Raw genomic sequence first — 15,911 nt, 5'->3', positions numbered from 1 at the left:
ATGAAATAACATACTCTTAAGATGAACGTTGGATGTGAACTCCACACAGTATATAGTTTAGTATTCAGGTTCCTATTAAAGTACTGCAAGTGACTTTGTAGCATTAGACTGGTTAACCAAGGAAATATGTTTACACTCATGTCTTCAAACCAAAAATATAATAAGGCCACTTCCAGTAATGAAATTTTTCCTGATTGGGTGATTACAGAACTGCTGCTGGTACTGGTGCTGCCATATTGCCTGAATGATATCCCTGATTTCACACTATTCTCATAAGTTTATTTATGGGTTTAAGAAGTCTGGGAAGTTCTTTATTTCATCATACTTATCAGTGGGAAGTGCTTTCTATATGTTTTACATTTATATATATAATATATGTGTGTGTGTAATGATGATGATTATCTCTTGATCTGATCTCTTATGAATTAATCAGGAACTTGTGGACTTTCCAACAAGTGACATTCTGTCTGAAAGTGTCAAGAGTTACTTACCTTTCCATGCAGCATCCAAGGAGATTGGTGGAAGACTTGTTGGAGGAAGAACTGGTGTTGTCAGATCCTCCCTCTGATTACGTTCACTCTGTGTTTCAACTGGCTGCAAACGGTCTGGGAAAACCAAGAATGGCATGAAGAACTAGCTTATGGATGACCAATATGAATTGGTGGGTCTGGACTTTGCCAAGCTCAAAACATTCAGATGGTTTAAACAATACTCTATACAGCACATTTCACAACCATGATTTTGACAGGCAACTGTGTTGGAACTTCAAAACTTTAAGGGTCTCTGTTCATATATCATTAAAAAATGTCGGGGATAGACTGATAAAATGCAAATGATGAAGTCAAGGAGGAAACAGATGATGAAGACAAATTAAGGGAAAATGTGACTTGGAAATGTTTCATCTGTATGGATATATGTTACTTTTTCTCATACGCGTTAGCATTGTCTAGTGGTATGCTGAAAAAAAATGGAATATCCTCTACTTTCTTCGAATGGTATGTCAGCCAAGTTATTCATCTAAAAGTAGCCCAAAGTATATTTTGTGCAATAGCTCAGACTGTATGTGATGGGTTAAGGGCAAGCAGCATAGACTACAGATGACAGGTTAAGTACAACCCCTTGAATTAGCCAAGATTGCAGGTGATGGCTTCAGACAACTTTCTAAAACAGCTTAAACTGCAGATGACAAGTGCTGGGTAATGAATCACTCACCATCACCTGGACTATGTCCATCACTCGACTCAGATGCAGCTACTACCATGATGCCAGGAGACCCTGGTCTTGCCTCCAGGTCTGATACTGTGATTGGACGATGCTTAATTCTCATCTCTTTTCTGAAAACACAGAGTTGTTTCCCTTTGACATATTAATCACACATCATCCTAATCCACGCCATATTTAACAGGTCATCATGATTATGTTAAAGAGCCTTTTGCTTCAAAATAGTGATTCACAAAGAGATCCTTTGTTGTATCACATGAAATGTCAAATTTGGGGTTAAGTTGCATAAAACTTTGAAATAAGTGTGGCAGTTAGAGACATGCACAAAAGGAGGTTTTATGCTGATTATAAACAATTACTTTAAAAAGTTCAGAAAGTTTTGTTCAATTCTTCATCTGTGCAGGATGTGTACATCATTTTATTGTTCACAGGTATACAATGCAAAGGCTGCTGGAAATACCTACTGACAATGGATAAGGTCAGAAAGACAAGGAGTGTTGGAGTTATATCACAGCACTGTGGAACTTCAAACTACCTTTAACATGCCAGCATAGCCAGATGACACCTGATCTGGTGTTGCAAAAACGTCATCGAAATGGACAGCAACGAAACTAAGATGGGAATTCAGGATAAGACCTACAGCAGCATGAGCAAACACCTCAATCCACTGGGATTACCTACCCTTACTCCTGGTCTGATTTAATCAAACTAGATTAAAGACAGTATAATGTTGAGCTAATAAGACAATCAATCAAATATTCACCACCTCTCATATGACACAATTAAGTTCAAGTATTGTGTGTGACTTCTAAACAAGCACATTACGTGAACATTTTGTTCAGAAGTTAGAGTAAGCCTCTCCCCACCTACCCTTTGTCCAGCCCATCATCAGACATGTTGGAGATGTCGAACCTCGGCACAGGCTCCACCGATGCCCGGCCCTTGTCTCGACCAGCACTCAACTCCTCAAAACTGTCTGCAAATACAACATGAAGGCATTGCTGAAACACTAAAAAATATATGCATTGTTTAATATGCATTTTTCAGTTCAGAGTGTCTCTGTTTTCAATCATAACTTGAAACAAGTTCTGTGAGAATGACTTGCATGAGTCATAACAAGGTAGATAATGGCAGTTGTGCTTCATGTCGGCATGAGCATCACTGTTGTAGCCTTGAGACTCACAAGGCAATAAATTTTGGGATCATCACTTTGCAAATAGGACTGAAGGAGTTGTTCATTATTGAAACAGACAGGGACTTCTAGTTTAAATGAAGTTACCATAGTTACCATTGTGATATTCAACCGATGAGGACTTCTTGCTCGCCTGCTGGTACGGAGTGGAAGACATGGGTCGAATTTGCATGATGGGACTCTGAGCTGGGGACTCTGCATGATGGGAACCTTGGCAACAGAGACTTCACAGCATGGAATCTGATCAATCGCTTCCAAAATCTGAGGTGTGAGTGACTGATTATTATGTTAACCTGTTTGTCACAATATACCACAAGTCCTGGCAAGGGACACATGAAATGGGTTTCACTTCTAGTATCCATGAAGGGAACTGAACCCTGGCCTTTGACATGACAAGTGAACTCAACACACCACTTTTCTACATCAATACTTGAAGAAACCGAAAGAGATATGAAATGTGTATGATCATCAAAACACTCCCCAAATCAATTAAAAGGGAAACAAGTTAACTATTTTTCAAAAATGTTTCATAATGTTACCATTGTTACCATGTTTACAATATTTCAAGACAGGATGGTGATCACTCTACATAGGTTCTTTACAGACAACATCACACCTTTAATAAAATCTCCAGTCCGTAAAGATCTGGGTTAGAACTGATCTTCAGTAACCCCTTGCATGGTATTAGAGGCAACTGACAGGACTGGGTGGTAAGGCAAGCTGACTTCACCCATGTAATCATATCCCAATTACATAGATCGATGCTCACACTATTGATCAGTGGATTGTCTGGTCCAGACTTGAATATCTACAGACATCACATATAGCTGCAATATTGCTGAATGTGGCATCAGCCCATCCATCCATCCATCCATCCATCCATCCATCCATTAATCAATCTCCAGTATTGCTGCTGCAGTGTGACAATGTTTCCTACCTCGGGATGCTCCCTGGCCAACCCGTGTAGGGGACAATCTGTCTGGGACAGAAGCTACATTGGTCATCTGGTAGTGGAAGTCGGTATATGCTCGCTCTAAATTCTGTAACAATACAGGATATACCACATAAATATCCACCCATTATCAGCTAAAAAGACATTGGCTTTTTAATTTCCATAACTTAGGAATTAATATCAGACCATTTTGAATGTTTCACCACATTTTACTGACAAAGAAGAGTAAATTCTTACAAAGAAAAACACAATCAGTACTTTATACTTATTAAGCTTGTATTAATTTACTCTCCAAACATAAAACAAGGCCAGGAATTAATCAAGTATAAGTGCTTGTGACAGGGAGTGATACATGTAAGACAAAGTTATTTCAAGAGCTGAGTCTTGTTACTGGAAGTGATGTCAGTGCAAAGGTGATCTCAACTCCCACACTTTAATATAGACTTACAATGATTGTAGCAATGAGATCACTGAGTGGAATGGTGGCTAGGGTCATTTCACATGCTTTAATAAAAAGTGCTCAATATGGTTACGCCTGTCTTTTATCAGGAACCTGAGAATACTTTCTTACCTGAGCTTCCTTCTCAAGACTCTTGAGTCGATACTTAGCCTCCGCAACAACGTCGGCTGATGCCGCTGATGACACTTCGTCCTCTGATATCTCTCCATGATGACCACCACCAAAGCCAAGGTCAGCATCAACATCATTGTATACATCTCGGGCGTCATATCGACCAGGATGACTTTGACTGCTGGAAAGACGGCCTAGACTACTCGACAGCCGCACATTAGACATGTCCCGAAGTCTTGGTTCCTGGCCTACTGATATGTGAGATGTGCTTGCAAGTCTGAAATCATGAAAACATGACAGTTTATTGATGTATGTCTGTTCTTAAAGTTAAAGTTTGACTTTGTCTTGCTTCATTGCAAATAAACTTCCAGTAACGTTTGCACAAGCTTCATCAATAAATGATATTTACAATGTGGCTCAAAAATGGAGTAACTATTGCCTGCTTCAAACAAGCAAAACAGTTTAGGTCCGTTTATGCACGTTTTGGTCAAGAATATGATGCATGAGGGAGCAGGTAAGTGAGTGCTGTGTTTGTTTGATTTTGAATGCCACACTTAGAAATATTTCAGTTATATGGAGCTCATCTGCACATAATCAAATCTGGACTAGGCAATTCAATGTTCAACGTCATGAGCATCGATCTACACAACTGAGATACGATGACATCTGCCAAACAAATCAGCGAGTCTGACCAACCTAATCATGTTTGGAACCATAGATTTCCAAGCAGACAGTTGTGGCACCTTAGATGATGGAGACATCTGTGCCAACATATCCTACACAAATTTATGTAGACTTACCCTCCACCTTCCTCAGTGTGCGGCTTTCTGTACACCTCGTTGTTGAGAGCTGTAGAGATGAATTATACAACAAACCGGTAACAGATGAAAAGAAAATAAACAATCATGCTACAGGAGGACACACAAAGGATTTGGCCGTACAGCATCACAAAGACAATGCTGTCTCTTCAAATCATCTGTCTGCTTCATAACTTTACAATTCTTTTCACACTTACACATAATCACTCTTCCCTGCATACTGAGCCTGTGAAAATCATGCATACCCAACTGAATCGCACTGTGGTGACGGCAAGTAAAAATCCATTCCAGGTTATCCTCAACTGACTTGTAGCATTTTAGAGCCATAATTCTGAACCATGTTGTCTCAATGCTTCAAGTTTGAAGCATTGAAAATTGGGACTAAATAAACTGACAAAAAGTTAACATCATAAAGATGTGCTTTGAAAAGCATGATCCATGTATCCTGACCTACCCTGGTGTGTCATGGCAAGATGCTGGCGCAGGTCAATCACCTCTCTGTTCATCTCCTTCATCTGTAGTGTCTGCTCCTCATAGTGTCGAACCAGCTCTCGGTTCCGGTCGATCTTAAGTCAACAAATACATACATCAGTTTCCATAACCACATCAACACAAACAACTTCACTCAAATCCACAACATCAACATCAACAACTTGACTCAAATCCACATCAACATCTTCACTCAAATCCACATCATCAACATCCAGAAACATACATTTACACCCCCGACATCAACAACCAGAACCACATTGCCACTACAATCCACATATACAACTACTTCGACACACACGATACATTAAAATTTACAACTACATTCAAACTTACAAATACATGCCACAACTTTACTCAAATTCACTACAACATCAAAATCCACAACCAAATCAACACAGATATCTACATCAACATTCAAAACAGCATCCATCGCAGCAACTTAACCCACAGTCACAACACCTGTAACAATCCAAAGAGCACAGAAAACCTAATGCCAGACAAGTCCACAACAAAGAGAAATGACTTAAAGAAAACTGTTGCCTTACACAAATGGGGCCCTGACTGTATGCATCATATTCACCATGAAACACGGCTAAAAGTATACTCCAGGGTATCCTCCAAGAAATTACATGTCACATGAACTATGGACATAATGTTACATACCTCATCCTTCAATCGTGTCTCAAGTTGCTGTTTCTGTTGCTCAAACAACACCTGTTCCTGTCGGAGGTTCTCCCGAGCTCGTTCCAAGTCCCTTTGCATTAGCAGAGTCTCGGGACTTGGACGTCGTAGCTCTCGGAGCAGCTCTTCTTGTCCTGAAAAACGTCAACATCATGCTTGGTCCTCATGTCAACATCAAGAGGACTACAAGTCTGCATCTCTGTTGCAGATTCATGCAGTGCTAATGATGCAATAATATTTCAAATTGTTAACAAAAGCATGATAGAGTGGAATCTAGGTACATCAGGTCATACGCAATGAGAGTGCTTGTGATGAATGTTAAGATAGAAAGTCTCCAGAAAACTGGCCTTCCCAGCAAGGCTGCTGACAATGGACCATTCAGCCTCCAAGTGTCAAGTAAGTCTCAGTAATTAATTGTAATTTATTTATAAATTTAATAATCTGCAACAGAGATGCAATCTACCTCATGGTAATGGTGGTTGTCAATGAAGACCTGTAACTTGCACTTCCTTGGTGTTACTAGTCTCTGAACGTTGAAACTGTGCTCAGTACAAGTCCTTATTTATTACACATACAGTGAAACATAACCGAGTACATAAAAATCATATGTTGCACACGTGTAATAAACCCTAAAACGAATTTCCTTGGTCAGTTATCTGACCATGACCCCATTGGAATGTGGAACTACTTTTTTCATTCATAACTTTTTACTACAAATTTACTATGAATGCTCAGTCTCGCTACTATGAGAACAAAACAATGAAATGCTATCAAATACGAATCGTTACAAACAAACAATTTTTCACACACCATGTTTATTGATATGAGACTTCAAGAAAAGGTAAAAATAAACTCAGCTCGCTAACGACAAGTGGAGCACATGTAAATGGTGACAAACGGCTAACTAATCACAGTGCCCGCAAACATTTGATTCAGAAGTTGCAAGACAATAACATAGCTCCAATGCAAATCATGCAATCATGTCTGGACATAAAAATGTACAGAGTGTGAACAATTATTCACGCCTTTCTGATGCACAACACTGGGGAAGTGGGAAATCTGTTGTCTTCGACCAGAAATCAGCCTGCAATGTTTCCATGCTCGTGTTACGCGTCTTCAATCCTTTTCGTCAGTTTGTCCGAAATAAATCTAACATCCCAATGCATGTCGTACACAAACACAAGGAAAGCCATGTCTAGTGATGTTGTTCACAATCTCTTCGGAGGTCCAGTATACAGGGGGACATTCCACATCAAAACTGACGAGTCTTCTATGGCAGTGAGTGAGACCAAGCCATTACAAACCATTGTCGTGTTGCTCGCTCTCCTCTCACTGACTCTTCTGACGACGAATAACTTTCCCATTAACAATGTTTCCAGTTATACAATTCTTACAGTTACTTAAGTTGATAAAGATTAAATTTCAATTCAAAATGTGTTTGTATTTTTAGTCTTCATACAAGAGTAGCCATTCCGTATGTCATGCTTTTTTCTTAGTAGCATTACACAGGGAGTTTATGTCCATAGTGCCATATCACTGTATTCTTATGCAACCTTGACCTTTACGTCAAGCGACAACAGCTGATTTCGTATTACGTGGAGTTGTTTAGAAATGAAAAGTTAGATACAGTGGGATAATAAAGAAATTAACACACTCGCAAGTGTGTCATATTGATTTTACAAAACTCGTCAGAAAAATCCATATGACACACTCGCTTGTGTATTAATCTCTATATATCATTCTGCACATAACTATCCTTATTACAAGAACTATATACATAACACAACATAGTCCACCATGTCACTTAATACTTAATGAATGAGAGGGTGGTAGGGTAGCCAAGAGGCTAAAGCGTTCGCTCATCACACTGTGGGCCCAGATTCGATTCCCCTCATGTGTGAAGTCCATATGTGTCCCTACAGTGATATTGCTGGAATAGTTCTAAAAGCAGTGTAAAACTGAGCTCACTCACTCAGTTCAAATGTCAACTTACTTCCCCTCTCTCTTTCATTCATGGTGAGAACTTCAGACAATCTCCTGAAATAGAAATATTAACTGACATTAATTAATATTCATCATAAGAGACTTTGTACAATGCAGCATGTCAGTATTAAAGGCAATATTTTAAGTATGTGAAGGCATGTAATCTTGCTGTAGGAGAAGCCTGTGTGATGCTGATGTTTACACTCTTGTGAAACCTATATTGCTGGCAACTCTAAAAACATAACCTGGTAAACAGGGACTTCAACCAATGTGCACTAGTTTCTTCAATGTTTGAGGGATTCAACGGTACATGGAGAATTGTAGGGCCTTAGATGACTGGGCTACCTTGGTACATCATTTATAAGTAACATAATGCTCATCATCACTAAGAGCTCCTACAAAGTGGAGAATTATGATGATTAGGTAAAAGAGAGATGTTATCTGATATTAGTTTGAGAATTTATACCCCAAACAGCCCCTTTCAAAGTTTTTGAGATACTCACGTCCTGAGTGTCTCCATTTCATTGCGAAGAACAGAATTGTGTTCTTTGATGGTCTTGTAATCAGCCATCTGTAAAAGAACAACACAATCTTATATCCTAAAATATAAACATCTGCATACAATTATTGCCTGATATCTGACCACATATTACAATTCATACACTTGGTTGACAATATACATACTCTCCAAATAACACATTTGCAATACAGCCCTGCATCATGGGCTGTATGCCCTCAAGCAAAAATGAAAATCTTGAATCACAAAACCAGAATTAACCCACACTTACATCTCGAAGTTTGGCGTTGATGTATTCATTCTGCTTGGTAGCTGACACTTCTGAGTGTCGAGATTCCTGAAGGAGTGTCTGCAACATTAATGTGAACAAGTGAATGCCACTCTCTCCTGCAATCTTACTACCTCCCTTATAATCATACTTCAGTCTGTACTGTGAGATGTATTGAAACACATGTTCATACTTCAGTCTATACTGCGAGATGTATTGAAACACATGTTCATACTTGGGTCTGTACTATGAGATGTATTGAAACACATGTTCATACTTGGATCTGTACTATGAGATGTATTGAAACACATGTTCATACTTGGGTCTGCACTGTGAGATGTATTGAAACACATGTTCATACTTGGGTCTGCACTGTGAGATGTACTACAACACATGTCAATACTTGGGTCTGTACTATGAGATGTACTACAACACATGTTCATACTTGGGTCTGAACTGTGAGATGTATTGAAACACATGTTCATACTTGGGTCTGTACTATGAGATGTATTGAAACACATGTTCATACTTGGATCTGTACTATGAGATGTATTGAAACACATGTTCATACTTGGGTCTGCACTGTGAGATGTATTGAAACACATGTTCATACTTGGGTCTGTGCTATGAGATGTATTGAAACACATGTTCATACTTGGGTCTGTACTATGAGATGTATTGAAACACATGTTCATACTTGGGTCTGTGCTATGAGATGTACTACAACACATGTCAATACTTGGGTCTGTACTGTGAGATGTACTACAACACATGTCAATACTTGGGTCTGTACTGTGAGATGTACTACAACACATGTCAATACTTGGGTCTGTACTGTGAGATGTACTACAACACATGTCAATACTTGGGTCTGTACTGTGAGATACGCTAAAGCTTTATTCTTTCACATTATGAACTATAAAAGTAAATTCACCTCCAGTTCATTGACCCTGTGAGTCTTGTCTCTCAGATCGTCCTTGTAGGACTGTAACTTGCTCTTCTCTTCCGAAACAATCCTTTCCATCTCTGAAAGAAGAATATGTATTCTAATTAGTATATGATAATTAGTTTAAGTAACCCTAAAAGCTTAAACCTTAAGGGTGCAATCATACCAGTGTTGCTGTAGATTTTTTTTAAAGCAAGACATTAAATCTTAAATATCCTCAACTGGTCAAAACGTTCATCTGGAATATACATTATGAGTTCATGCCTTGAGGATATACGATCCAACACATTTGAATATTTTAATACAAGACAATATTATTTTCACCATAGATAGATACACACATTGTTTTGCCATAGAAATGAATGTTCTTACCTTTGACTTTAGTTTCTCTGATTTCAATATTCTGTGTACGGTCAATGAAACGAGCTTGTGTGTCCAGCTTGAACCTATAGTAAATGTCACACATCACCTCCTGTCAGACATATTTCAAATTACCCCGGTAACACAACTGTCAGCAGATATAATACATATTGCAAATTTTGAATCCAGGAAGACACACAAATAGATGATGGTTAAGTGCTCCAAAAGGAGACTCTTGTACTGGTTCTTCAGCAAGAAAGGAAACTACCCGACCCACTAGACTACCCCGAGTACCTCCCCTGTGCTGCAGGTGTGTAGAGGTACATACTGTGCCATCTCATTATGGAGTCTCTGTGTGAACTCTGTGTTCTGTCGCTTCACCTCCATCTCCCTCCGCCGAATATCATCCTCCTTAGCACGGTTACGCTCCGCTTGCAGGTCCTTCTCCCTATATGGCAAATGTATAGAATTGACTTTCAATACTCACAAACATACAGATTGTTATCCCCTGCTTCAGCACATTATCCCCTGGTCAGATTTCTTCTCACAAACATACAGAATATTGGCCATGGTAGGATTTGTCCACACAGACATACAGAATGTTATTACCTTTTAGATAAATTTGTCAAATTCTGATTGGTTAATAGCCAAAGCATACGAAACCATGTTGGCGGATTTGCTTGTCAAACCTGTCAAGTGATACACTACACGGGTTGTATGAATGACCTTGACCTTACATGGAATGTGGCTGCCAAATGCTGATCACTTAAACATTTAAGAGTTGACATATACAATTATGGTTATAAACAGAGAATTATTAAAATCTAAGTATTTCAGATATCTAATACTTACCTTATGGTTATGTGCATATTACCTTTACTCATCCGATGCAAAGATTGCAAATTATGATGGAAAAGTATCTTGCTACCATGAAACTGGTGATGTGTCAATCAAAAACAACTTTCAATAACAGAGGGGACTAAACAATTTCTGTGCAGTGCCATGGTAAAGCCTGAATCTCAGGTTGTTGGTGAAGGGTGAGGCAAACCGGCAGAGTCGTAAGCTACGAGAACAGTAGAGCGAAACCACAGAGCGATCGTATTCCTATTGACCTTAACCTTCGACCTAAAAAAGAAATGGAATGCAAAGGCGCTTCCACTCGCGTCTTTTAACTGCCGATTGCTTGGTGTATTCTTTGTGGGCTGGTCGGGACCCAAAACAAGTCCATTGGATTCATCATTGCCCACTATGGGAAACAAAGGGGGTTTGACAAACAAATGATCCAGTAGGCCTGGCAACAGGCAGCTGGTTCTTGGAAATGAAATCCCAAAGAAGACCTAGATGGACTGAACCATGACGAAATTGATCAAACCTAATCCTTGTGACATCTATGGCATGAAGCTCACTAACTCTACCCTAGCGACAGGGTCCGGAAGCAGGGACATGCAGAAGCTGATGGATGTGCTTCATTGCAAACGGTCTGTGATGAGAGTGACAAACCAGATTGAATGCTTCCAGATGAAGAATCCACTCTACTGGGATCATACAAGCATTGATCTGGATGTTGTTGTCATCCAGGAGACAAAACAAATGGAAAGTCTGATCCAAGTGAAAGCCCGAGCTGGTTGTTCTGTGGTTGCAGATCAACCAGACCACTGTCAAGTTGTCCGACACTCCAACCCTGCAGAGAGGCATCCACAAACACTTTGTGGTTGTGTGTGAATTCGGTTAAAGAGACCCCATCGCAAACGTTCGACTCAATCGTCCACCACTGAAGAAAAGGATGAAGATGAACGGGCAGTGGAAACCGCGACCTGAAGTGGTCTAAGTGGATGAAAGGACAGAGGAACCACTGAAGTGGTCTGAGCATCAATCTTTCCCTGATGGTGAGATCCTGAGTCGACGTCAACAGATCTAGTAGGAACTGTCATTCCCTGAGTGCCATCTGTCCGGAGGAACCCGAAGAAGGTCTTGATCTCTCAGAAACAAACCCCCTATGAATGTCAGCTGTTGAGATGGCTCCAGGTGGGACTTTTCGAAGTTGACAATCCAACCCGAGTTGGTGAAAAACCTCTGAGTAGCAGCAGCCACTCCCTCTGGCTCAAGAGAGAATCGTCGATGTATGGGTCGAAGTCTATCCCTCGAAGATAAAGATACTAGGAAATTGTAATTCAAGTCAAAAGCTACAGGGCCAAAGATATGTCAAATGGCAGGACCTTTCACTGGTAATAGCAACCGCTGAAAATGAATCTCATGAAACCATCTGAAAAAGTGGTGGCTCTGGAGGGCATAGTTTGGTGAACACCACCATATTGTGCATCATCCTCATCTTCTGTGAATTCTCTTTTACACCAGGAGGATGGGAGAATAAAGTCCTGAGGAGTGGCTGATCTCAGTTTGGACTAAGGAAGCATGCTCTGAAAAAACATCTGGAATCTTATCCACAAATAAGGTCGGTGCCGCAAGTACAAGAAGTGAGTAATCCAGTCCTCCTTGTCACATTGGTGGTAGCTAAGGCTAAACAAACATGATCGTAAACAGCAGACAGAACGCTAGCCTGCCACCTGAACATAGAGGTAAGATGATCTATATAGGAAGGGTCATCCTACAAGACATCTTGAGACAGTCTATGTAGCTGAAGCAAGCACAGAAAGAGGCTTCAGTGTTAGACAAAGTTCTGTATCAATCGCCAACAACTTAGCATCAGGGACCTTCAGCTTCAGAAGCATCTGAAAGGTGTTTGGCAGCTTCATTTTGGGTTGCACCCAAATCCACAAAATCAAAGGAATGCACCTTGTAAACCTGACGGCAGGCTTAATGGAGGGATTGAGAGATAACTTTTGGAAACCCTCATCCAGGCAGGAGAGGGTCTGTAGGGTGTGGTGTCAAAAGCAGCTCTGGTGCATCCCAAATAGAAGCAGCGTGAGGGATATCCAAACATGGGCAACTAATAAACCTGTCAGCTATCCATGCCTAAACATGCCCAGGTATGTCAGACGCAGGCCATCATCTGCCTCATATCTGGAACAAACTGTACTTCCAACAAAATAGATGAAGAATCCCACGACCTAAACAAAGGAGATTGAGAACACTGTGATGAGCACCTAGGTGAGAGCCAAGGTGAACGCCTCAACGTCCTGAAACAGAGGAGTGCCTCGGGGAATGGGAATGAGGGAACACCAAGGTGAACAACAGCAGGAAAATTGAGCTACGAGGCTGACGGCTAGACTTATCTGCTCTTGGCTGTATGGAGGCCTGGGGGGGCCCCGTATAGGTGGTCTCTCAAGACAAAATGAAGTTTTTGTTTTGTAAATATTTTGTTGCAAAACATGGTTACAAATGGCATGGGATTTTTAATGGACATAAAATACTTATATGTACTCCTAGGATTTATTCTGAAAAAAAATTACAAATTACACTGGCACTAACCAGCTTAAAATTACTGAATTCATTTGGAAAGGACCTGTTATACTGGTTGTCTCCCCAGGCAACCTTGCACTTACCTGTGCATTAGTTCTCTTTCCCTCTTGACCTCAACCTCTCTCTGCCTCATGACCTCCATCTCCTCCAGTAAAGTCTGTCTCTGGGCATAGATCTCCTTCTCTTGAATCTACAAGACAATATCAACCTTGACATTACCAGTAACATCATCAACAACAGCACCAGATACACGGCCAGTAACCTCACATTGCCTAAAACATCACGAGAAAGACTGCCAAAAACATTAGAAATAGCATCATCAGGAATATCACGAAAAGCCTTTGGAACTTCAAGACAAACATTTTCTTAACTTTAGAGAGAGTGAATAGGAAGCCACCAGTATTTCAGCAACATCCATACATCACAATAATCAGAACTAGTACAGTCCTAGCCTCTTTGAACAGCAGCAGTATCATGCCATTTCTAGAAAAGGGTTGGCAAAATCTGTAATATAGCTAAAATTTGCATCAAGCTAAATTCACTCTAAGCTTTTCAGGTAATCTTTTCCAGCTGTTACATTGGAACTGGAACACTGGGATATATTTCAGTCTAGTAACTACAGAAAGACTGCACATGGGTAAGCATTATGATGCGATCTTCCTTAAAACATGATAGGTGTGTACTACCCACCTCCTGTTCACGCTGAAGCCTCTCTATAGAGTTCCTCTCTCTTTCCACCAAGGCATCATACTTGGACTGGTATGTCCGCTCCAGCTACAGAAAGGACAGAAACAAATACTTGAGCATGAGACCCATCCATTTACTCATATAGACAGAAAATTGATGAATATGATGCACATATCCCAGACTACCAAAAACTTAATCCCCATCAAATTTCAAATTTGTAACCAAGGATCATCATGGGTATGAGTGTCAGAATTACATCCAGAATCAGACCATTGAAGATCTGGGTTAGAATTTTTTTGGAACCCATACTTGTCATAAGAGGTGACTAATGAGATTGGGTGGTTGATCTTGCTGACTTGGTTGATATATGTCAATGCATCTCAGTTGTACAGAACAATGATCATCTTGTTAATGATCATGCTCACAACAGATTGTCTGGTCCAGACTCGATGATCTACAGGTTGCCACCAAAAAGAAGATTTTTTGCTAAGTGAAGCATTAAACAACAAACTAACATCCACAACCAACTAATCCTGGCAGGTAAGGTAGACAACTCTACACAGCAAGTTCCACTGCGTTTGATCATTCAGCCACATTACCCAACTCCCAAATTTCCAGTATTCAGTTGAACTTATTAACATTCATAACTACTCATGTCAAGCCAGATGGCGACTCATTTATGACTTGGCTTTGTCTAAGCACAAACGAGCATGGAGATGAAAACAGTCTAAACCTATTTCCGAGGAACAATTACTCTGAAATTCTAAACAAGGCTATCCCATGAATATACCACATCCTGTGGACAAAACAGGTGTACTGTTATTCCCTTTGTAATGATGTTTCAGTGTTGAAACCAATGAAAGATGCTGTTCCATAAGCTCAAAGTATCTGTTTGAATTGTGTTTTGCATAGTTTAACGAAGTTTCAAAGTTTGACGGTGCCACCATTTTCATGCTTCAAAATGAGATCTGCCTGGTCCGCCACAATTTTGGCTAATAATGGCATACTATACAGGTATGAGTCTTCTTGAAAGTCATAGTAAGAGATCATTTGTTACAAATGACCTATTACCTTGCCTGCATACATTTCATAGTGAAGATCCCAGGTAGAATAGGTCTTCAGCAGCCTATGCTTGCCATAAAATGCAACTATGCTAGTTGAAAGAGGAGACTGCAGCCGTATAGCTGGAGTGAGTGGGCAAGTATAGTTTAGTTTAGCCACACTCAGCAATATTACAGCAGTCTGTAAATAATCGAGTTTGGACCAGACAATCCAGTGGTCAACAGCATGAGCATCTATCTTCGCAATCAATTGGAAACCAATGATATGTGTCAACCAAGTCAGTGAGCCTGACCACCCAATCCCGTTAGTCGCATGCTGCGACAGAGTCGCCTTTTACAGCAAGCATGGGTCGCTGAGTTATGCACAAAACTAAACTTGCACATTCACTATTTCCTTGAAAGGCAGTTGGTTGTCTGAAATTTTGAGAATCAAAGTTAATTTCAGGCACAGGGTTTAGAGGCCTGTTCATGATAATTCCCTACTCAGCCCTATACCTCTCTGCGCTGCTGGTCCATCTGGCGCCGACATTCCTCCTTCTCCTCAAGCCGTATCCGGGCTATTTCTGTGTCCTTCATCCTGGCAAGCTGAATAGCAACAACAAAATATGCCTCTGCTTGAAACATCCTATGCTGGTTCTGAGAACACTTTACAGAGCACATAAGGAGAGACTTACCGGTAGTCAACAGTTACACTTTCTGATTCATGAGTGATTTTAACACCCCTCTCTGTTACAGCAGGAAA

At 40.3% G+C, this 15,911-nt stretch overlaps 1 protein-coding gene across 2 annotated transcripts in view; it reads right to left on the bottom strand.

Annotated features, from left to right (window-relative positions):
• LOC137274409 (centriole and centriolar satellite protein OFD1-like) overlaps positions 1-15,911 on the bottom strand; it is a 33,080-nt gene that overhangs the window by 13,477 nt on the left and 3,692 nt on the right. For both annotated transcript variants that reach the window (XM_067807580.1, XM_067807581.1), the window contains exons 7-24: positions 15,665-15,754; positions 14,112-14,195; positions 13,505-13,611; positions 10,330-10,449; positions 10,014-10,087; positions 9,630-9,721; positions 8,699-8,776; positions 8,414-8,481; positions 7,921-7,964; positions 5,910-6,061; positions 5,209-5,320; positions 4,737-4,785; positions 3,937-4,213; positions 3,351-3,453; positions 2,510-2,623; positions 2,092-2,197; positions 1,213-1,334; positions 492-605 (exon numbers count right to left, since the gene is read on the bottom strand). In XM_067807580.1, coding sequence (XP_067663681.1) covers positions 492-605; positions 1,213-1,334; positions 2,092-2,197; positions 2,510-2,623; positions 3,351-3,453; positions 3,937-4,213; positions 4,737-4,785; positions 5,209-5,320; positions 5,910-6,061; positions 7,921-7,964; positions 8,414-8,481; positions 8,699-8,776; positions 9,630-9,721; positions 10,014-10,087; positions 10,330-10,449; positions 13,505-13,611; positions 14,112-14,195; positions 15,665-15,754 — 1,906 coding nt within the window. The remainder of the gene's footprint in view (positions 1-491; positions 606-1,212; positions 1,335-2,091; positions 2,198-2,509; positions 2,624-3,350; positions 3,454-3,936; positions 4,214-4,736; positions 4,786-5,208; positions 5,321-5,909; positions 6,062-7,920; positions 7,965-8,413; positions 8,482-8,698; positions 8,777-9,629; positions 9,722-10,013; positions 10,088-10,329; positions 10,450-13,504; positions 13,612-14,111; positions 14,196-15,664; positions 15,755-15,911) is intronic.

The sequence above is a fragment of the Haliotis asinina genome, chromosome 2 (assembly GCF_037392515.1).
Source record: "Haliotis asinina isolate JCU_RB_2024 chromosome 2, JCU_Hal_asi_v2, whole genome shotgun sequence".
NCBI lineage: Eukaryota > Metazoa > Mollusca > Gastropoda > Lepetellida > Haliotidae > Haliotis > Haliotis asinina.
Note: the sequence above shows the minus strand (reverse complement) of the source record. Positions and strands in the feature narration are given on the sequence as shown.